This window comes from Spermophilus citellus (genome assembly GCF_964194105.1).
Source record: "Spermophilus citellus genome assembly, chromosome: 17".
Classification (NCBI taxonomy): Eukaryota; Metazoa; Chordata; class Mammalia; order Rodentia; family Sciuridae; genus Spermophilus; species Spermophilus citellus.
The window spans coordinates 44,831,426-44,854,410 of NC_138199.1; the positions used below are offsets into that span (position 1 = coordinate 44,831,426).

Here is a 22,985-nt window from a genome sequence, read left to right on the forward strand (position 1 = left end):
AGGCAGGCTCCCCTTGGGTTATTCAAGAGAGAGCCTTTTACATTTGGAACAAGACATCCCGGAACTCTGGGCTAACTGGCCTCCCACCCTGTGACAAAGGGTAACCCAGGGGAATGTGGAATTCCAATGAACCAGGCTGAAACCAGGCTTATTTATTAATACAATGGGTGCAAAATGCTAGGAGGGATTAAGAATGGAGAAAACACACTTTGAATTATTGAAGTTTGGCCTTATGAATAAAACATGTTTCTTTTATTTAAAAAAGTTTCCCAAGACCTCAACCAGATCTGTAATGTGGAGATCCACGGATGAATGAAAAGGTGAATTTACATGTAGACATATCTCTATCTCATGTCACATCATTAATTCTGGGTGATTGGAATAAGGACACTTGCTACATTTTTTTTTTTTGCTTTTCTGTATTTTAAGTCATTCTCAAAATAATTTTCAAATGCTTCTGTCGTATGAATAATCTTATGCACTATTCTATCCCAAGAACTTTGCTGCTTCATCCTGGGAAGAGAGATGCTATCTTCTTAACCTACTAAGAAAGCCAGGCCCAGTAAGCTGAATGGCAGCAGAAAAGTCTTCAGAAAGCATCACCAAGGCCATTGGGTGCAGAAGCTCACATCATATTCCCCACTGTGGGCACCTGGGGCACGCAGGCCTCTGAACGGATTCTGTGTGGGGAACAGTGAGGTCATCCCAAATCTGGGGACACCTCTTCTATCTTTGACCTATTGCTGTCCAGGCAGTGAGCCAGGGGGGCAGCTCCTAAGAGCTACGACTGCTCATGGAGTGGCACCTGGAAGCCCTTGTCCTCTTCAGCAGGGCCATGTCTATTTTAGAGACCATAACTGCCAACCAGCGTGGGGAGAAGCACCATTCTATAAACCAGTGGAACCATATGCCCAAAGAAGCGACACCCTAATGTGCCTCATGGAGAGGCATCCTCCTGCATCTGTTAAGAAAAGCAATGTCACTTTTAGATGTTCTAAAATCGATATCCCTCTGTATTCCTTCTTCCTCTCGCCCATCATGGAACTTCTCTACTTACTCAGGTGAAATTCCCATTGAGAACTTGTGGGCTGAGTTCTAAAACTTCTTACAAGTTAGCTGGGAGCATGTAGGTGGAGCTGCTGACTTCCAATCACATCTCTGAGATGAGGGGGTAGAAAACTGGGGGTCAATATCCCCTTTTATTTGTAAATACCTAAATCCCCTTGTCGGAAAACTCACTTCATCCTCGACTTTTAAACAGCCAATCAGAAAACAGTAAAATGTTAAGAAAGGCAGCTCATGGAAGCATCATGGAGGAGCCGAGTCTGTCCCCAGGGGGGTGTCTGCACTGCACCTCTTCTGACACTGTGTTGACTCAAGTCCCTCCCGAAGAGTTCACTGTCCCTCAGGACCCTTTGCAACACTGAGCATGTTGAAAAGCCTCGGCCAGCATAAGTGCTTGTTTAAAATCATTTCTAATGAAAGTACCATCTTTGTAGTTTCATTCAATCAATGCCTATGGAGTACCAGCTCTGGCGGAAAGCAGGTGCTCGAGTGCCTCGGACAGAAGCCCTGTCCCAGCCTCACAGAAACTTGCAATTTAACCACAGCAGGTCAACAAGGGCCCATCCTGGGGTCCGGAGTGCTGTGGGAGCTGGGAAGATGGGCCTCGGTAAATCTTCACCTGATTTGTGCACCAAGACAAAATCCTGCAGGATTAAATTACTGTCTCTGGTGTAAGGAGAGGCCAAATTCAAGCCCTACAACCTAAATGACTGATTTTCAAAGTATTCCAGGTACAATTCATTCTGAATAATAATTATCCTGCTGTTATAATGTACTAAGGAAATGCAATGTGAATTATTTCAGTTAATTATAAAATGAAATTGTGTTCCCTGGTCCTTCCCAATGAGTACAGGGGGTAGAAGTCTTACGGTAGCATTCTGCAGGGTGGCAAATGGCAACTAGCCAGGGATTACTCATTCACCATGGCTAATATGCCAAGCAGATAGTCCACACGTGAATGGAGAACTGATGCTTGATGCTGACTTATGTGTGACTCTCAATCATCTACCAGAGCTTTTATTGATTCAAAAAAAAAATGTGATGATGGGGCTAGAGGAATAGCTCAATGGTACATTGCGTTCTTAGTAGGTGGGATGTTCTGGGTTCAATTCCTAGCAGTAAAGAGTGGAGGGGGAGAAGAAAAGAATGCAGGCAGGGATAGAGAAAGAAAATGTGACTTTAAGAAAATATCAGTGTCATTTATAAAGGGAAGGAGAACACAGCTCCAAACTTTGGAACTTCGAGTGTTATGGCTCGACCTTTCAGAAGACCTCTTTGAAAGTGCAGGGCGACTTCATCTCTCCAACAACCTCATCTAACCTCACCTGGAATGACTAAGGTGACTGCAACGGTGTTCCTCTGTCAAGTAGCACTCCCCCCTGCCCAGCCCATGAGCTAATGCACCTACCAGCGGTGTGAGAACCTGGCATTATTTTTAAAGCTAATTACCAGCAGGTTTTTGAGACAGGTGGAATGGGTCGCTGTCAGGACCTTCTGCAGAGTAAGGAAAGACCTTGCCAGCTGACAGCAGGAGGCTGCATCCCAGCTCCTGAGATTCTGGGCCTCCTTTGCCACCACGGGGGTCCTCCCAGCAGTGCCCTGTCTTACGGAGAACAGCCTGGCGTGTGCATCTGGCTGGGAGAGATTCGTTGAGTCTCGGCTGGTTGCTGCTTGGCTGCTTGGGACTGAGAGCAAAAGTAACCTTCCAAAGCAAGTGAATTCTAGAATCGGAATAAGACTTGGCACCTGAGTGATTGCTAGGGAGTCTGTGGGTTGGGTTGATGAGGAAGAAAGTTTATTTCCACAAGAGGGGGCCTCGTTCATTGAGAAAAGAGAAATCCCTCATATTCCAATAAACCTGTGGGGTTTTTTTTTAATCATTCTAATGGGAGCTTTAAAATTCAAAAACAACTTTGTTTTCAAACCCACATGAGGCTTTAGGCAGCCACCTAGAAGAACACCGTATGGGGCGGGGAAGGGAAAATACCCCCAAAATTAAATTACACCTCCTTCCTCCTGAAGCCTGTTTTTGAAGTTAGATGTTTGTTTTACTAAAGGCAAAACAGCCAGCTTGGTCCCTGAGAGGAGGGAGATAGAGCTGGGAGTAAGGGTGGAGTGGGAAAGTACAAGGGGGGGGGGGGAAAGAAATTGAAATAGACAAGTAAGGGAAAATGGAATGGAGGAGGCCAGTTTGTTTATTTTCACAGTGTTCGCCATTCTAAGAAGGCCTGCTGAAGTTCCTTCCTTCAATGGCTGGCTTTGGCCCAACATTCGAAAAGTCTTAGATCTTTGGAAAGAAAGATTTGGACAACAAAGTTGTTTTATCTGGGAGAGTAACCAGTTTACCCAAGAGTTCCAGGACTTTGGTTTTGATGTTATTACCTTGGCCTAAGTTTCTCTGTCCCAGGCGGGAGGTCCTGGCTTGTGTTTACAGATTTTGCAAGGGGAAAAGGTGGCCCGGGAGTAAAGGGGCTTCTCTCAGGCGCTGCTGCTGCCTTTAACTGGATCCTCTTCATACCTGGGCACCTTGAGGATGAAGGTGGGGGAAAGGCAAAACATTTTCTAAAAGTCCTCTCTTCTCTCTCGACACTCTCCTAAGAGGGAAACAACACTTCTCTAACTTACTCCCCAAATAGACACCGCCGTGGATGTTCTGCCAAGGAGTGATGCGAAAGTGTGTTCTGAAGTGAAATGTAAGCTTGGCCCAGTGCCCAGCTCTCTGCTGTATTTTGCACAGAGAGCTGCAGGCTGGCGGGCCGAAGAAACACATTTCTCTCCACGTGACTGCAAGAGCCAGGCAGCCCAAGCAGATTTCTTTGTGTTAATAAAATGTGATCTCTAGACTGTACATACACACTAGCAGCCCTGGGAAAACGTGAGCCAGAGAGAAAGACCCAAAGAAACCCATGGTCGTGACTGAAAAGGGACAGCCGCACTCTATTGCACCAAGGCAAGAGGACTGTGGCCCAGAGAGTGCAAAATGAGAACGCTATCTGAGAAAAGACTCATCAGGGGCCTGGGCAGACACTGCTTGAGGTACTCTGCTGAACCCATCAAGCTCGAGCCTGTGCAAATGTTCACTCTTCTTTGGGCTGCACACCAAAGCCTCAGTGGATACTTGCTTAAGACGGAGAGAATACCTAGGATCCAAGATACCTCTCCCCCAAACTGAGACCATCCCAAATATGGCTGGAGGTTAAATGGTACAGATTCTGATCTGAAGGTACGGTGTGACAAGCACACTGATTTCTACTCTCACTCCACAGGGACTCAGGCAAATGCAGTCCACGTTCTGTGAACCAAGACAACCATGGGAGACAATCACCAGGGGATGGCCTGGGTCCACAGGCACTTGCTTTAGCAGGCAGTCCCTGCCCTCACTGCCACTGTGGCCTTGGTCTCCAGTGGCCTCCGGGGGGATCCAGTGCTCAGTGTCTCAAGCCTGTCAATCTACATTTTTTGGTGGGAGGAGGTTCACAGGCTGAGGAGGAAAAGGGGGATTAGCAGACCTTGCTTTCTGGGCCACCTTTCAACATATTAGATTCCTAAATCTCCAGAACCTCCAAATCCACTGTGCCTTGGAGCCAACTTGAATTTACCAATTTGGAGCATGCATTAGGGCCCCGGGGCCGGAAAGCTGTAGGGGTACAGAAGCAGGACCCCAGGGAACTTATGAACCTCTCAGGGATGGTCCTGGAGAATGCAGAACTTCACAGGTGGAAGAGCAGAGGGTCAGGGAAGGAAATGCCCCTTGATTTCCCTTCCCTGCTGTAAGTACCCCAGCCCCCAGCTCCCCAACCCTGGAGCAGGCAATCAGCCGTAACCAGCTAATTAAGGAGCAGCTGAGTTGATGGGTGCCTCCCAGGCCCAGGTAAGCCTTCACCTTGGTTAATCTGCAAACTGGCTAGTCAGCCTCAGGATAATTGAAAGTTAATGGTATGCAGAGCTCAAGTGCAGTCACTGGGAATAATGAAAAAAGCAGTAGCAGAGGAAATTGGGTCCACTCTCCGCGCACTCTTGTAGCTTCTCCATAGACAATGTTTAACCTCCATCTCACCTCACCCCACTGCCCAACACACTCCTGGATTGACCCCCTTGTCACACAGTTGCCTGGATCCCAGGGAGCCCATAGTAAGTGCTCAATAAAAGTCAGTGATTACAAGTCCACTGGTACCATTCCTGGGTTTCAAGTCAGGAGGCTGAGAGGGCTCAGGCATATTTGGCTAGCTACAAGCAGCACACTGGGGCACTGCCAAAAGCACTACTCTTCCCTTCGAATGTTCTTTACAGAAAAGAATATCTGAAGCATTCAAACATCGCCAGCAAAGCAGATCAACAGCGCAAGAGCATAAAGCACATTCCAAAGTTGAAGAGAAATAGAACTCAGATGATCTGTCCCACTAACATGGATAATTGAGAATCACCCTCAAGCCTGAGTAGAACTGGCAAATTCTCCAGGGCTCCCTTAAAGAAAGTGGCAACACTTCTACTTTAAATTCAAGATGGCAACGTATGAAATATATGGCCCAGTTTCCAGGGAATCTGCAGCCATGCCTCTGGCCACAGCCTCCCAGGACTTGTGGTCTGTGGCTGCCTTTGATGGAGCAGGGGGAACCCATGCCTGGCTCAGCTAGAGCATCCCTGGAATTACATGCTGGACTCTAGCTTCCTTCTATCTTGCAGTTCCTGTCTTGTGACCATGGAACAGAATCAACGGACATTCTTTATTCCATTCTCTCTGTTAAGTTAACCAGAATAAGCCTCCTTTAGAGAGTAAAACAGAACGTGCCGGAGGCTTAGAAAAACACTTTTCCAGGACACCGGAAACAATACTGGCCCGAGTCCTTGGTCTGCTGCCCAGTGCAAGGGACAAGTACTGAAGGATCTTCCCAACCTGCTCTGGCAGGGCAGCAGATACCTGGCACCAGTACTGCCCCACCTAAGTTCCTGGCAGACATCACTAATTAATTCCAGAACTCTTTCCACTGATCCCAGACCACGAATCTTCCAAGATCCCAGAATCTTCCAAGGTGACAATGCCAGGTACCTACTAAGCTATCAAAGCTGGTTGTGAGATGAGACCTACTGCCATGCGCAGTCCTACAAACCTGAACCCAGCCAGAAGCCCAGCTGGCCATGACCCCCTCTGGAAAAGTTGCCATCAAAATAGGTAGCGATGGGCCTTGGCAGCTTCCCCTCTGTGGTTTTCCTTTTATTTTAATATTTTGCCTGGCTAATAAACCACTGCTAGGAAATCCAGCCCTCGGAGCAATGATTCCTGACAGATAACTCACTTTCAGGGTTCCTCTGAAACGCTGAACACCAGGGAGGAGCCAATGGTTCCCATTCAACATGAAGACCATTTTAAAGGAAGTAATTTGCTTTAATGCTATTGCATTTTTTCTCCCCAGAAGGTGTCAAATGACTTTTGCTTTTCAGCTTCTAAAGTCCGTCATCCTTTCTGTAAGAGGGACAGAATGTCAGATACTTTGTCCATCTACCTGGCTTGGGAGCAGCAAGAGGTGTGATATTTTTGCACCAAAATGTCAACATTAATTCTTCCAGCTCATAGTAGTCTTAGAGCACAGGGTCACAAAGCTTAAAAACAAAAACGAAACAACCCCCACATTTTACAGACAAGAAAACTGAGGCTCAGAGATTTGGTGACCAATCCAGAGACATACACCCTAACCCTGACAAGCCAGCTCTAGAACCTAAAATTGACTGGCTCCAAGTTCAGAGCTCTTTGTGCCCAACCCAACTTTGAAGGTGTTACTCCATGTTTCCACCTTTTTTTTCACATAAACCCCCCCCCCCGCGGAAATAATAATGTTAACCCAGTTTGGACTTTGATTCGAATTTTGTTGGGGTCGATTTTCTATTTGGCTGTCCTGTGTTTATGACATACTTGTAAATTAGAAGGACATACATTATTCTCCTTTTACCAATGAAGAAGCAAAACCCAGAGAGCTTGATGACTTGTGGTTCTACTTCTAATTAATAGTGCAGCTGGGACTACACATCGGCTCTCTCTGGGTACCTAAACGAGCATCATGGAGCTTGCAAAGGCCCAGCCCAGCATTCAGAAACCTGGAAGTGAGACTCCAAAGATATGAACAACAAATGCCATTGAGAAAGTTATCTTTAAAATACCAGATGCTGACCCTGAATTCAAACTGAGTTGCAGCGCTGAGCAGGCACAGGCCCGAGGCCTTTCGCTGACAGCCTGTTTACAGCTATTTATCCCTTACGCGGGTCTTGTGGAACAGGCCACCATATCTGGATAAGGAGATGGGAGCTCAGACTTTAAGTGGTTTGCTCAAAGTTTCACGGCTTCCTAGGGGGCCTCTGATTTCAGATCCAATTCAGTTTGGCGAGTAAAGGGTCCAACAAGGATGTGCTAATATTATTAGGATTCTGTTTCTCTGAATATCTTTATCAAAGCTTGTTATTTCTGCCTTGACAGTGATTTCATCTGATCTCCATGGTTTCTGGCCACTGAGATAGGCCCACATTTATTTTAAGCCTGCAGTCGAAATGGAAGGGCTGGTAGAAAGAAAGAAGGAAAAAAGGAGAGAAAAGGGACAGATTTTGGCAAAGTATCTATAATACCCAAACCTCTTAGAAACAGACTGAATACCAGGAACAAGTATTATTTCTAACATGAGTTGATTCTTTACAATCTCCTACATTTAATGCTTAACAGGATCCTGACTGAAATACCCCATGGGTACTGCTGTGATTTCATAGTGCTTTTATCTGACTTAAAGTGAGGAGTATTGTGCCCACTATTTTATAAGAGGAGAGCCCAGAGATATATGACAGGATGTGAAAGAGCCAGAATTAAACACCCCTATCTGGAGGGGAAAAAAATCTTGCCTCATTGGGTGCTGATGTACTCTGCAATCCCTTAAGATGGCTGTACCTTAATAGCTTTAGTCAGCCACGCCCAGATGTGCAGCACAGGACACACAGCATCCAGACCCAGGCCAAGAACCCTATACTTCTAACCTGGCTGAAAAGCCAAGTCATACTAGGTTAATCCTACTTCTTCAGTCAATCAATTTCTAGAGTTGTCTCCTATGGCTAAAACTAGTTTTACACTTTCCTTCCAAATAATCCACTTTTGTTTCCTCAATTCCCTTGTGCTTTCCTACCACTTCAACAGATTTCCCCAGCTCCCTGTCATTTCCAACTGGTGGGGCACAGAGAAGAGACTCACCCAAGGGAAAAGAGAAGGCAGGGGGTTCCTGGAACACTAGAAACCCACCAATCTGCCTCTCCCTGCTCTGCAGGCCATCACCAACTACTGGGCAAGAGCCAGTTCTCTCCTTCCTGACCCAGAGGTGTCCCCGAGAGCTCTGAAGGAAAAGTACAGACACTCCCTCGCACCCCTGCTACCCCAGCTCTTTCAGGCACAGCATCAGAGGATGGAACTTGTGAAGAAGAAAGACAGCCAGGTGCCCCGTAAAGCATATGCTATGAGAGGCACTCTCCAAGAAGGCGGGCAGATACCGCCCCATGCTAAGGCTGAGAGAGCTGCAGATGGGGCTGCCCAGGGAGGCGCCTCTTTCCACAGGTGTAACCCACCCACGATGCTCACTGCTCGGCTTCATTGGGACCCTTCCCTTCACTTGCTCACAGGTGGGGAGCGGTTTCTAGGCCATCAGCACTACAGGTGTCTGTAAGAGGATGATGGAGACGGGAGAAGAAGAGAAAGAGCAACTGCAGAACAAGAAACTAAAGGGATAAAAGCCACCATTTGTATTTTGAATGCTGCTTGATGTGCTGGACGCATCATCTCATTTCCTCCTATAGGAATCCTCAGAAGCAGGTATTCTCATCCCTTCTCACAGTGCAGGAAACCAAGGCGGAGCTGGAAGTTGAACCACCACGTTTTACTGCTTCTCAATGAGATGGGGAAGACTGATGGGATGGACTGCTCTGATGGATGGTCACTGTATTGGTAAAATTCAAGAGAAAACCACCTTTCTCTTTGGAGAGATTGGTCCATGACATCCCCTCTGATGGCAGGTAAATGAACAAATTGGTCTTTCAATTTTGTACATGTACATGAGTGTTTAATTTAAAATATGAAAGTTTTGTGGTGGCATAGCGAGTGGAGGGGTGGGGCAGCAGAGATAAAGGGCAACAATTTGGTGGGAGGCTAATCTGAATTATGGAAATGTCTGAGTGACCGAAATTCTTTTATTATTTACTAATGTATACTTGGGTTTAAAAATATCACTTTAGGGCACATGCCTGTATCTGAGCAACTCCGGAGGCTGAGGCAGGAGGATCACAATTTTTAGGTCAGTCTCAGCAACTTAAGGAGGCCCTGAGCAACTTAGCAAGACCTTCTCAAAATAAAAAAAAAAAAAAAAGGGTTGGATCTGTAGGTCAGTGTAAAGCCCCTGTTTTCACCTAATACAAAACAAACAAACAAAACCACACAACCCATATTAATTTATATGCACACATGTAAAGTCTTTATAGAGATGATTTTGTACTCAAATAAATTAAATATGCCTCCCCAAAACTGTTTCCTTAATTAACCTGTTTGGTAATATCTTACTTTATAAAGAAGACAATAGATACAAATTTCAGCTTAATTAATTTGAGATCAAATGATCATAAAATCTAAATTAATGAAATAGTATTGCCTAGAAAGCTAACAGGTCAAAAGAGAAATAGAATATAAAGAGGTCCCCAAGAACTTCTTTATACCTACCTACCAAATATTCATGCTTTAAAAAATTTGATAACTGAATACTACTAACTGGCCTTCTTTGTTTTGGTGAATCTCACTTATATGTGCAAAAACACTAATATTTTGACACGGAACTAATTATTATTTTAAAAATCATTCACACATTACTGTCCATTTGAAATAAACATACCTCTGATTTTAAGAGGAAACATGATACCCAGCTCCCCTGGGAAAATGTATTAATATAAAGAAATCAATTATAATGAAATGAATTCTGTAAAATTCTTATAAAGTCACTTCTGCAAGTTTATCTTTGCTTGCCATTAGATGCTCTATCTAAAGGCTTTATTTCTATTTTTACATCTTATGTTATCTACTCATTCCTCTGTAAATCTTCAGGGGCCTTTGGCCCTGCTCTGATTGGACCTCAGGTCTCCCTCCTATGTTTCAAAGCTCTATCTAGCAAAGTTTGCATGGTCTCCTTGAGTGACACTAAGCCTAGACCATAATGAATCCATCCTAAGGCAAATTAAGTCTGTACAAACTGTGGGGCAGATGGAGTTCATTTGCTAATACCCTTTCAAAAACCTTTATATCTCAGGGTATTGCGATCTCTGTTCTGGGTAATCTGATTACTTCGTACCTGGATGATCTTGCTCATCTGGTTTACAGCATTGATTCCCATTGGTCAGAGCCCAGTGGCATCCTTCCCCCAACAAGCCTTCACCTTCCCTATTCAGTCCAACTCAAGAGGCATTTATCGTGCATGAGTGGACAGTGTGCTTAACTCTTTCCGTTAAGAGCAGAAGTGCTTAGCAGCAGTGAGACTTCTCCACTGTCTCTGCTGGGGTTCCTCAACAAAGACATCAGAGCAGACTGCTACCCAGAGCTAATTAGAAAAGAAAGCATTGCTCTTTCCCACTCAAGGAGTTTCTGCCAAAGCATTTATTTCTGCCGATCCATTTATGCAATTCCACTTTCTGAAAGAACATTTTGTCACAGATGATTTAGTGTTGTAGCTCCCCAGAGCATCTTTCTGTATATGCACTCATTGTTTTTAGGAATCGAGGGTCTCCCAGGCAAAACTGGAGAGCCAAGGGGGTTTAATTATCCCACAAGCTATATCTCATTATAAGACTCCAAACTCCAAAACATCCTTCCAACAATCGTTAATAATAAAAATTTTAAAATCCCAGATTAAACTTCTAAGAGCAAAACTTTTAGAAACACAATGTGACAGGGGAGCTGAGTTATTTTTCAGGAGAGGAAATGCGACTGGCTAGGTGGTGAGTTAAGACAGTAAAATTTGTTAAAAGTTATAAAATAAGAAGAAGAAGAAGAAGAAAAAAAAACAAGAGCAGGTGTGGTGACATGTGCCTGTAACCCCAGCAAGTTGGAGCCTGAGGCAGGACAAACACAAGTTCAAGGCCAGTCTCAGTATCTTAGCAAGACTGTCTCAAAATAAAATGTAAAAAGGGCTGGGAAGGGAGCTTAATGGAAAAGCACTGCTGGGTTCAATCTCCAGTACTGGGGGGCGGCGGGGACAAACATTTTAGGAATTTCCACATACAGTCATGGAGTTTGTATCTACCAGCGAGCGATGTAACAGAAATAAATACTATGTAGACTCTTCCCAAAGCAGACGCTCTATTCTGCCAACATTCCTGTAATTGGCTACTGTATGTAGCTGGAGGTGAAACAGCACACACTGTCTGTAACTTTTTATTTAAGTGAACTGGTTTGGTTATGGCAACTTTTCCAGACTCCTATAATGCTGGCTTGATATCAGAGGACACTTCAGGGGTATCTGAACAAGTTGTTTCAAGCATGTGCCATTCAGCAGCCATCCTCTCCCCTCCCACAAAGCCTCATTCCTCCAGCAGCACTCCCAACAAACACACACACACACACACACACACACACAGAGAGAGAGAGAGAGAGAGAGAGAGAGAGAGAGAGAGAGAGAGAGAGAAAGTATGATGTGCAATTCCTTTTGGTTTCAGGGAAGACAGGAGCCAGAAATACAAGGTCAAGTCTTAAGCATGCAAAACTGCAATAATAATTTCTTTGTCTCTCAGGAATAAAATTAATAAGCTGGCCAGAAACTTGGCTAAGTTATTTTTAGCTCGATGTCACTGCTGCAGGTAATCCTTACAATCAAGTACTATTTGCACCGATGAGGCAACTGCTCCCCACCCCTGCAATACACGTGCACGCATGCACCCCCCAAGCACGCTCAAAAAGTGGTTCAGTATACTTGTTTGCAAACCTAGTAAGCCGTATAAAATAGAGGCATTTAAAAGCAATGAATGTTAATGGGTTGAGTTTATTAAAATCTATTTTTTACTCCTACGAGACCAGCCCTGCTTTTGGACTTCTAAATTCTAAACCATTCAAATCCTTCAAACTATTTTCTTGCCAAAAGAGTGTTTCCCCCAATCACCAAAATTATGGGTTTTACAAGTGAAATATAAACCCTGTGTTTTGGAATTACTTCATCTAGATCATTAGAACATCGTGTTTTGAAAAGCTGTTTGATGTTCAGAAAGAGTATTTATTTTTCAAAATAATAAAAATAAGGAAATCCTGGTTTGCCAGAGGAAACTATTGTCAAGTTTCTAAAAATGTTTCAGATCTAACCTTGAACCCAAGTGGAAAGGTCCGCATGCCACTTCCCTGCTCAAAAACCTTCACTGGCTCCCCACCGCCTCTTGAACAAAGTTCAGGCTCTGAAGCCTGGTCCTCCTGAAAATGCCACTCTGACCAACCTCAGCCCCTCCCACTCGTTTCCCTGTCTCCTTCCTGTGAATTTTCTGCACCAGCCCAACTGAATCTGCACCTTGTTCCCTAAACATCCTGGGCATTCCTGCCTCTATACCTTTGTGGCCCCATGGTCTGCCCTTCAATCTGGCTCCCTCTCTGTCCCCCTTTGAGACCCAACACAAGGTCCAGCTGTTCCAGGAAGCCTCACCCCAGGCGCTCCTGCCCTGAGCAATGGCTGCTTCCTGTGAGGTCTGGCAGCCCTCAATGGTCTGCAATGCTCCCTTATTTATTTTTAAATATTTTCCTCACTTTTTTGATTAACCTCTCACCCTCCTCTTCCCAATAGATACTGGAGGACTCTGTCTAGCCATCATTTGGCCCTGAGAACTTGCCAGTTTGTCCTGCCAATCATCCCTTTGCTTCTCAGTTTCTAACGTTCCTATTAAGTGGCATCTGCATGAGACCAGCAGCTGAGTTGTACTCATCTGCCTTCCCCGAGGTGCACAATGCAAAACAAAGCCCAAACTGATGTTATTTCTGGGACTGCCCACATTGCTCCTTGCCTCCTACAACCTCCTCTTGGTTCCATTCTAATCACTGTTTCACTTCCTAGAGAAGAGTAGTGGAACCCACTTGTGGGAAGAGCTGGCCCACTTGGTGCCAGGTACCATGCTGGACTCTTCTGGTCCATTAGCATTACAAAGCTCACAGAAACTAGCAAGGATATCACTTTGCAGAGGAGACAATGAAGGTTCAGAAAGATTAAGGATTTACACATTAAAGGACTATGGGGTGGAGGAAGAGGAATTATTTTTCTGGAAGGCTCTTGTAAAGTCTTTGCTGGTAAGCAAGGAGTGTGAACTCAACTCCTATCCTCCTTTCCCAAGGCCATCATATGGTGTTATGACTTCCTAACTCCTGAGGTCATTACATTGCCTTCAGATGTAATTATCAATACCTGCTATTAAAATTTTGATAGTAGCACTGATGAATTGATTTACTAGCAAATATGACATGAAAGAAATCAAAGCAAGAACTTCTTCAAACTGCACTTTGTTTGATTTTTTTTTTAAAGCTGTAAACAAGGAGAAATGAGTAAAGGTTACAGTTAGACACCCAAGGTCACCGAAAACTCAAGAGGCTAAGAGAAGGGCAATGGAGATTAGGCAGAAGAGCAGAGGAGAAATCCAAAATCCTTGATCACAGTGGTTAGCTGGCTCGGAAGGGTCAAATCCCACACCAGGTTTTCTATAAGAAATGAGATTCAATGGTGGTGAGAATGCTGTTCACAGCAGCTGTTATTAAGTGCTTACTGTTTGCCAGGCACTGTGCCTACACTCTACATGCCCTGGCTCATGTGACCTTCAACAATCCCATGAAGAAGATGCAATGATAATTCCAGAGTTCCAGTTCGGAAACCGGAAGTTCAGATCACTTAAATGACTTGCCTGAGATCATGAATAAGCCTGCAAATGGCAAAGTCAGATTTCACACTCTGGTCTGTTTATCGGGTTCTGAACTTGCAAACACACTGCCATATTTCCTGGATAGATCTATGTCTCAAACACAGGGCATTCTCATAGACACCCTGAGTGCTGAGCTGGCAGGCAACTCTATATTAAGGAAAATTAAGTTTAAGGCCAAACAATGGCTTCAGCTCAAGACATTTGCTTGGGGATGCTAAATAGAACAAATGAAAATTATTTAATATAGCCAATATTTTCAGCCACTCTCCCTACAGAATCAAACCCAGACCCTGTGCCTCCCCCTCTCTAACATAGTCTTTCCCAATTTTCTTTTTCATCTTATTAATTCCCCTACTACCTTCCCTCTTCTCTCCATTTTCCCTGCCGAGATATAAAAAATGATTCCTGGGTAAAAGTGATTAGTGCTGGCTGGAAGAGAGGTTTCTGAGAAGCCTAATAAATCACTGCTGTCTTCTCACCCTCTGGCTTTTGACATTAGGATGCTATCAGGCTTTTTTTTTTTTTCTCTTCCCACCTCCCCCACCTTCTTCCCTTCTCCTCCATCGGATTCTGTCTTCCTATTGCTATTTTTCTAGTCTGGTAGGCACAGTGCTGAACTGGAAAGACTTTGCCAAGACCCTTGGCAGGAGTTGGCCTCAGGAATCCTGCCCACCACAGCGGTGCAGAGAAGATGGGGCCTCTCTAAACAGAAGCTGGAGAGAGGGTGAGCTTGGGGTCTGGCTGGAACACTGGACAGAACAGGTTTCCCTGGCCCATCCACCTCCATCCAGAACTCAGCATTCTCACGCCAGGGTAAGGATTACAATTGCTCACTGGCATTTGCTGTAGTTCTCCTGGGAAGAGAAGCAAGAGGGAGGAGGAGAAGGAAAAAAGAAAAAAAAAAACAAGGCAAGCCAGCACACCACCCAGAGTTGGGCAAGCTCCACAGGGCACAGCCACGTGCCTGGAGCACACGGTCCTGCAGGCTGACAGCCAGGGCTTCCAGGGCTCCCACGAGAGCTGGGGGGCTGGGCATGGAGACAGTGGCTGTTTCCACACTGGTCGAACAGGAGTTGCTAACCCAGAAGCAAGGTTGCTGGGTTAACATCAGGGAAGTGATTCGTCCTAACCCAGAAGGAAGAGAAAGGTCAGGTCGGCTGCAGAGAATAAGTATTGGGCATGCTGGAAAAAGGAAAAAAAAAAAAAAAAGAAAGAAAGAAAGAAAGAAAGAAAAGCATGCCCTATTTTTGCAGAGGAAAGAGGACTGGATGAACAAATCCCTAAATGGAATGGAGAACAGGGGTTGGGAACCCACGCATTCTTTCCCCTCCCCCCAGGTGGTTGCCCTCACAGGGGACCCATGCATTGAGCATTTTCGGGACAGACAGCATGCCATTCTCTGCCTCGGTTTTATCTTCTTGAATCCTGCTAAAGCCCCACAAGGGAGAACAGACTGTTCACAATCTCCATTCTATTGATGAGCCAATTGCAGTTTAAAGAGGTTAGGAAATTGACACCAAGTTACATGGCAAGCCAATGGCAGGTCCAGGATGAAAAAACCAAGCCCCAAGGTTCAGAGCCTGCACTCCTACCCATCAAATGGCCTTGCTCTCCACACCTATCCCAAAGCACCCCTTGCCACAGGCAAGAGATTGCCATCCAGGGAATGAGAGCAACACGGCAAAGCCAAGAGAACAGGGAAGCCCATCCTCTATGGAGCTTGGTGGAGAAGATAAAGAATCCTAAAAAGCAGAAAATAGGCTGCCTAACTCTAGAACAAAGTGGACTCCCACCCCGCATGATCCCCTTGATCCTGATAAAAAAGGAGGCAGTTCCAAGAGACCCGAGGTGCTGTGCATGACAACGATCAATTATCAGCCACAGCATGCCAACCTGAGGACATGCCTATGCTCCACGGTAAGTTAGGGGACACTTCTGCCCTTTAGGGGAGCTCATCTCATGATATTTAGAAAAGCAAGAGAGTCCTCTTGCCTCAGCAGGACCTCCTATTATCCCAGACCCATCAGCAGAGCTCCCCCCCATCACTACATTGTGCCCATGAGTAGCACTATCTTTGTCACAAAGGATGGTCAGCATCTGCACTGCAGAGGTACAGCAGGGCTTCCCCAAACCCTTCTCTTATGCCACCCACTTAAGTCCTCTACCCACACACGACCACACAGAAAGGCTTCCACTTGACTCTATACCAAGCCTTCACCATTACCCCGTCTCTGTACTCACAACTGAAAAGAGAACTTTCCTAATTCTTAGTGGACTAGGGGCCTAAAAGCGGTAGGACACCCCCAAGCTATTCAAAGAAAAACCACCAGAGGAAACAGTTTCAAATCTAGCTTTACAAGCATGGGGTTTAAAAATAACTCTGCCTTTGTCTGCTTTAGATGACTTTCCCAAAAGGGACAGCTGTCCTTAAAGCAATCGCTCAATTCTCAGAACAAACATGTTTTTATTTTCCCCAATACCTAGCACATACCTCCAGAAGCTCATCCCCACATACCACCTATGATACCATCTGAAATGCAAACATTGAAAGCTTCAGGATGATTCCTGTCATCCTTGCTGACCTGGCCACATCCAGGATGCTGCACTTCAGATGACTTGAAGACCCTGCAGGTAACTACAACATCCGAGAACCACCACTCTTCCCTTTATTGAGAGGACAGCTCAGAAAACATGGTAGCTGCATCATTGCCAAATCAGATGTTCGTGGATCCCTAGAGTATTTCTTGAGAGATTTGATTCACTCTTTGATCAGAGAAACATGGTTGGGGTGGACGAAATAGGAAAGGAGGCTGAGGCCCCGAGGAGTCATGGTACATAGTTCTGAGAATTCACAAGAATGCTCACCTTGTCACTCCAAGATACCCGTGGGGTGGATTTCGTAATCCGTAATTTGTCTGTTTATGGCTTTATTTCCTTTCCACCAGACAGTACTAACGACACAATGCAACTGAGCATAACTCAAAAGATGCTCACTGAGTACACAGCTGAAAACAAATGTTTAGTAAATTGCTCTGCAATTATCTCCTGATTAGCTTGATGACTTCATATTTTATCAACTTGAAGTGTTTAACAACGTTCTTTTTAATACTCTCTCTCTTCTTGGCAACCTACTGTCTCCTGACCTTCCCAAAAGTTTTGTCATAAAATATTTTGGAAGGTAAAAAACATCAGGGCCCTTAATTAAGTCTAAGTGTTGCCAGGTTGAAGGTCTAGACCATTGGCTTTCAACTGGGAGTGATTTTATCCCCCAGGGGACTTTTAGAAGTGACTAGAGACATCCTTACTGGTCACAGCTGGAGGATAGGAGCAATGGGCATGTCGGGGGTAGAGGCAGGGATGTCACTAAACATCCTGCACTGCACAGGATGATGTCCCAAAGACTTAACCTAAAATGTTAGTAGTACCAAGATTGAAAACTCCTGACTGAGAATGAAATTATACAGTTCCCAGAATGTTCAAGGCTACATCTGTGTTCTTCCCTTCTGAGGACTCATTTTCCTCAAGATTTCACTTGGTAATTCTATTCTGGTCATTCCTGTGAGCTACATAGAATAATCAAGAACATTCTCCATTTTCAGACTGGCTTCTGATACACATCCATCAAGCCCACATCCCCTAGAGTTTCATTTTGCATTATAATCTTTATAAGGGCCAACACTATATGAACAGCAGAGTGTGATTTTTATCTGTTTGGCATTTGAAGAAGAGCTTTAACTTTTTCCTCTCTTCTGTTAGGACTCTCACTGAGTTTTCAATTCAAAAAAAGAAAACTTTTCTTGAAGCGCATTTCCACTATTTCTAAAAAGATATTGAAATAAAGAGCTTATTTCCAGAGACTCAGTGTGTGTACCTTTCTACTATAAAGTAACAAAAGGACACCCACAGGGGCTCAGGAGCTCTTTTCTGTGGATTGCAACTCTGCCTGGGACAGCCCAAATTGCTGCAAGTCATTGACTGATATAAACTCCTAACAAGCTCTGGAAAATGACTCAAGTATCAAATTCCAAAATCCTGATTTTTGACTCTCAATAAGACAGTCCAAAAGCTACTGGGCAAAATCTGACACTTCCCTCCAGAGGAAATTAATTACTTTAAGAAGGTATTTCAGAGGACGAGGATTAGAATAAATGGTTAAAGTTGATACAGCTATAACAAGGACGGCAATCCCCCTCCCAATAATGGGACCCCAGTGCAAATCATCAGACACTTTATGCACCTGACCTTGTAATTCTCACAACAACCCCATCAAATAAGAATTATACCCTTTGACACTAAGGCCCACTGAGTCTCCAAGAGGCCATGCCATTTGGTAAGGTCAAACATGTTTGAAGTAGCAAAGGTCTCACTGCACAGCAGAGTGACTTAAGCTCCAACACGTGTGACCCCTGGGGCTCCGCTTCCTTTTCCCATCCGTCCTTCCCCTTGGAAGAGTTATGCATTTTGCTGGTTGTCTGTTCCCAGGAAGAAACTGAAGAGAGTGGCACTAGACAGTCTATGCAGAAGAGGTCCCAGTTCCCTTAAAGGAGTGTTTGCTCAGGTTCCTGCAGCCTCCAGGGTTGATGGGAGGTTAAGACTTTGTTCCATTCCAGCCAGTGGCCTGGAGTTATCCTTCAAAGTGGGTTTTGGAGAAGGGACAAGAGGGATTTGAAAGGCCAGATCTATTTAAAAGGGCGAACTTGAACTTCAATACTAATGTATCAAGGCACAGGTATTCTCTTCCTCCTTCACCTCATTTCCTTCCACTTAAATCTCACTCCGCATGTCACAGAAATTTCTGCAATGAGTTGAGGACATGGAGTTCAGTAACAATCTCCCACACAAGTCTCACATTGTCCTGCTTTTTGTCTTCCCCTGCAGGGAAGGCTCTCTGCTTGGTGACCTTCCTCTCAATTAATCAGGCTGAATCCTTGTTCCTGGTTACCTGGGCACATGAAATGATCTTTCTTCCTGTTCCCTTTGTACTATGGGGTGCTAAAGGCATGAATCCAGAGTTGCCTCAACCTGTGTTTATCTCTGTGCACTTAGCAATGGATTTTAAAGCACTAGCCCTCTTCAGGTGATATTTTTGTGTAACATTTCAACATCATTTACAGCTGACTTTGCAGCCTTGTGGGCTTTGATATAGATGGACTCTGATGAACAAATGAAAATAAAAACAAAATGTAAGAACAGTTTGGTTCACAGAAACGGCAATGGGCGAGAGAAGGAAGAGGCTAAACCTCAGTTAATATGATACCTGCTTTAAGAGTCAATTCTTCAGTGACAAAACAAGATGAATGAAGCAAAAAAAAAAAAAAAATACCTGACCTACCTCTATTCACATGTCTGCACTTCAGGCAATAGAAGAATAAACAGAGATAAACCAAGCCTTATCAAACATCTACCCAAACCATGCAGCAAAATCCTATTAGCTATGTGTTTGGGAAATGGGGGAAAGAAATAGGAAATAAGATAGATGCTTAAATTATCCCTGCCATTATCTGCAGGAGGGTATAGTTTACTCTGCTATTCCTAGGATCAGTTTCCCATGGGAAACTAGCTAAAATACATATTTCTGGGCCCTTACCCCAGACCTGAAAAAAAATCAAAATTTCCAGGGGTAGGTCTGCAGAGTGCATCCAACTGACTCTCCAGGTGAGTGGTACAGATGCTCACTGCAGTGGAAGAGCCTCTGCTGTGGGTGGAGCATGCTGAAACCTAGGAGTGTCAGGACAGTGATGCCACCTCCCTCCTCCCCATCTGAAGTGAGAGTCTTCCCAGAGAGTTTACCTGGTCTGATGGGGCTCTGCATACAGTTTGGAGATGGGATGCCAGGGTGAATGGGTGCTGAGGCCCGGCTGCTGAGGTCCATGACCGACTGGGCAGCTGAGGAAGCCGGCTGCAGCCCAGGAGGGTGAGGGCTGTGGTCATGCTGGGACGGGCTGGGGGGAATGCCATTTTCTGACAAAAACTCCTCCAGGTCCATGTACTCCAACTGGAAAGTATCTCCGTCGTACGGAAGGGTTTTGTCCCATAAGGTGGGTCCCAAAAATGCTGACTGGGGGACCGTCGGGCTGTTGCTCTCATCATCCAGCTTCTTTTCCTTGTCTTTATCTTTACCAAATGCTGCAGAACAAGGGAAAGTTGGGATTAAAAGAAGAAGAAGAAAGAAAAGTCGCTCTGACTACCCTGTCTGTTACAAAAGCACTCAGGAGCACCAGGGTCTGCTGGCTGCTGTTTTGTGGATTTAGAGTTAAAAGTTCAGGCAGGACATGGATCTCTGCCTGTTTTTTAACATCTTCCTATTTACTTTGGAAAGAAAGCACTAGTCAGTGGGATAGGGCTACAAGGCTGATCTGGGATAAAAACAAGAGAATAGTCTTCAGTGATTATTTGAGGAGATAAATTATTGAAATCTATAAAGTGAGAAAATAGCAGCTGGGATTACATACAATGGATGTGATTTTTAAGAAAATCACCAAAAACCTGGCTTGACTTATCTTTCCGAAATTTATCACAGAAACAATATGAGGTCGCAGAGACTTACAAAGCCAGTGTGTTGGTGCTCTTAATCATAGTAAAGCAGAAACTCTCCACCCTTTTCTAATACTTTGTATCCAGTACCTACTCTTCTTTGAAAGCCACTGGGCACACAGTATCTACTGCTGCTTTGAAAGCTGCAGGGGCATCATTGTTTTTTGTTGTTTTGTTTTACAAAAGGAGTAAATAAAAAGTGTTTTCTTCTTTCTCTTCCCCAAATGCTCATGTATTATCCAAGTCACAAAAATGATACATCTATGCAAAGGTCAAAAGCTGGGCTATAGGAAAAGGTGAGTTATTCTACATATCTCTGATAGAATTGTGCAGCTATTTTGTACATGGAAATACTGCTCGCTAGATTAGGTCCTTAACAGGCGCTCTAGATTTTGCCAATTCTAGTACTCAGGAGTGGGTGGAACTGGGATTAAGGAATTTGCTTCTGAGTTTTTATCTCACAGAAACACAGCCTCCATTCTAGCTCTCTACAGTCTCATCTGAGAATCTGGTTTAAAACACCCACAGAAGCAAAAGCCTGCAGCCAGACCCTTCCTCCAAAGTGCTATTCCGTAAGGGAAGAGGTAGGGAATGGTCTGCAGACCACAACCAAACACCCCAGCTCTTGCAATGCAACAGGTTGTCCTCTCCCAGAAAAGATGTGAATACTCTGAAGCTATGTGCAGCTCAATAATGTTTCAAGACTTTATGCATGAGCTGCATGATTCGCATTTGTTACTGTGAAATCAAAAGCATGAAACCGCACTGGTCCAATGACAAATCCCTGGGGGCATCAGTGGGGTTCCAGGCCTCCTCTCATCTACGTACCCCTCCTCTAGCGCTACAGCCAAGGTTGTCTAGGGAAGGTTGGGGACTTACCACGAAAGGGCTCAGGCCAGAGGAGGCTCCTGCGCGGTTACACGTGAGCCTGCTCCGTTCTCTCCTCCCACCAGGAAAAGTGCACCGGCAAAGTGTCAGCGCTGGAGGCGTGCTCGGCTGCCAGCCGAGAGACCACTCCCCCCACCAGCCCCCACCCCGCTGTTTCAATTACCCTTCAGCGGGAGAAAACGCGTCTCCACTCACACCTCCTCGAGTTTTAAATACTAAACAACAACAGAAGCAGTAACACAATTCCAATACTCAGGCTATGCCCTTGAAGACCCCCTCACTGGAGCCTCCAACCCCTACTAGGGCCCCCAATATCTCCTCCCCAACCGAGGAGGCTCTGTCCTCCAGCAGACGGTTCCACTCTCGTTATTCTAAGCACCAATCCTGACCTGTCAAGTTTATCTCCCACCTGCGCTGCACAAGCTGGTCCCCGTGGATGCTGGGCCAGGTCCCCAGCGCTATTGCAAATGTTGGTCAGGAGAGATCACCTCTTTTTATTGAGGAGGATGGGAGATGGGTGAGCTCCTTAATTTCCACAAAGCGAGGCTGGAGAGCTGGTGGGTCAGGGAGGGAAGGGGAGAGATGCTTCAGCCGGCCAACCGGGTGCCTGGCCAAGGAGGGGGCACCCCGGGAGCGTCGTCCCTCCCCAGAGCGGGACAGCCCGGATGGAAGAAGCGGCGGCGGCCGCTGCAGCGCTCACCGTCTTCGTGATGAAGGGGGAGCTTCAGCGGGTTCTCCAGCAGAGACCTGAGCACGCCGTAGGGAGGCGGGATAAAGGTGGGGTTCAGGGGGAGCTGTCGGGACATTTTCTCCATCGCGAAGCACTCAGTTTTTTTTTCTTTCAAAAAGAAAGACAATCACCCCCCGAAATATTGCTGAGCTTTTTCCTCCGTTCTTTGCCAAAGTACTCGCTTTCAAAGAGGTGGAGAGACACGGGAAGAAAAAAAATTACTTATATCTTTATAAATACATCTGCATAAAAATATTTTTTTAAAAAAATCAAAAACAACTTTGGGGTTCTCGGTGCAGACAGTCCCAGGAGGGCGCGCCAAGTGCCCGAGGGCTCCAGGGCGACGCGCAGGATGCTCTCACCTGCCTCGAACCCCTCGTCTTGCAAAAATGTTCAAAATTGCAAAATAGAAAGAAAAAATATAGAGAGAGATGGCTGCAGAAGGACAGACGGCACCAACCCGTCCCTAGACCCCAGTGCGAGCACCCGCGGCGCCGCGCCGTCCCACCCCACCCCCCTCCCCGCGCCTGCAGCCGCTGCTCCCCGCGCTCCGCGGCCCAGCAGCGCCGGGTTCAGCGCATCCGGCAGCCCATGTGCCGCGGCCCTGACAAGAGTGACGTCAGGGCCCGCACCGCGCGCCGATAGGCGTGCAGGGGCGGGGCCCCGAGGGGCACCACCTACCGGCTCCGCCCAGCCGCTCCGGAGTGTTTAGCATCGGCGCGCGCGCTGATTTTCCAAGACTTTGCTGCACTGGCGGGCGGCGTAAAGGAGTTGTTCAGAGAATTCCTATCGCCCCTGACCTGGGCTCAGCATGTTTTTTGTTTTTTGT

General features: G+C 45.6%; 1 protein-coding gene across 4 annotated transcripts in view; it reads right to left on the reverse strand.

Moving 5' to 3' along the window:
- HLF (HLF transcription factor, PAR bZIP family member) overlaps positions 1-22,750 on the reverse strand; it is a 49,057-nt gene extending 26,307 nt beyond the window's left edge. For 2 of the 4 annotated variants that reach the window (XM_081270597.1, XM_081270596.1), the window contains exons 1-2: positions 22,127-22,750; positions 19,795-20,130 (exon numbers count right to left, since the gene is read on the reverse strand). In XM_081270597.1, coding sequence (XP_081126723.1) covers positions 19,795-20,130; positions 22,127-22,241 — 451 coding nt within the window. In that variant the 5' untranslated portion in view covers positions 22,242-22,750. Of the gene's footprint in view, positions 1-19,794; positions 20,131-21,417; positions 21,886-21,914; positions 21,981-22,126 lie in introns of those variants that run through there. The other 2 variants (XM_081270599.1, XM_081270598.1) reach the window with 2 other exon arrangements.
- Between the last annotated feature and the right edge of the window lie 235 nt (positions 22,751-22,985).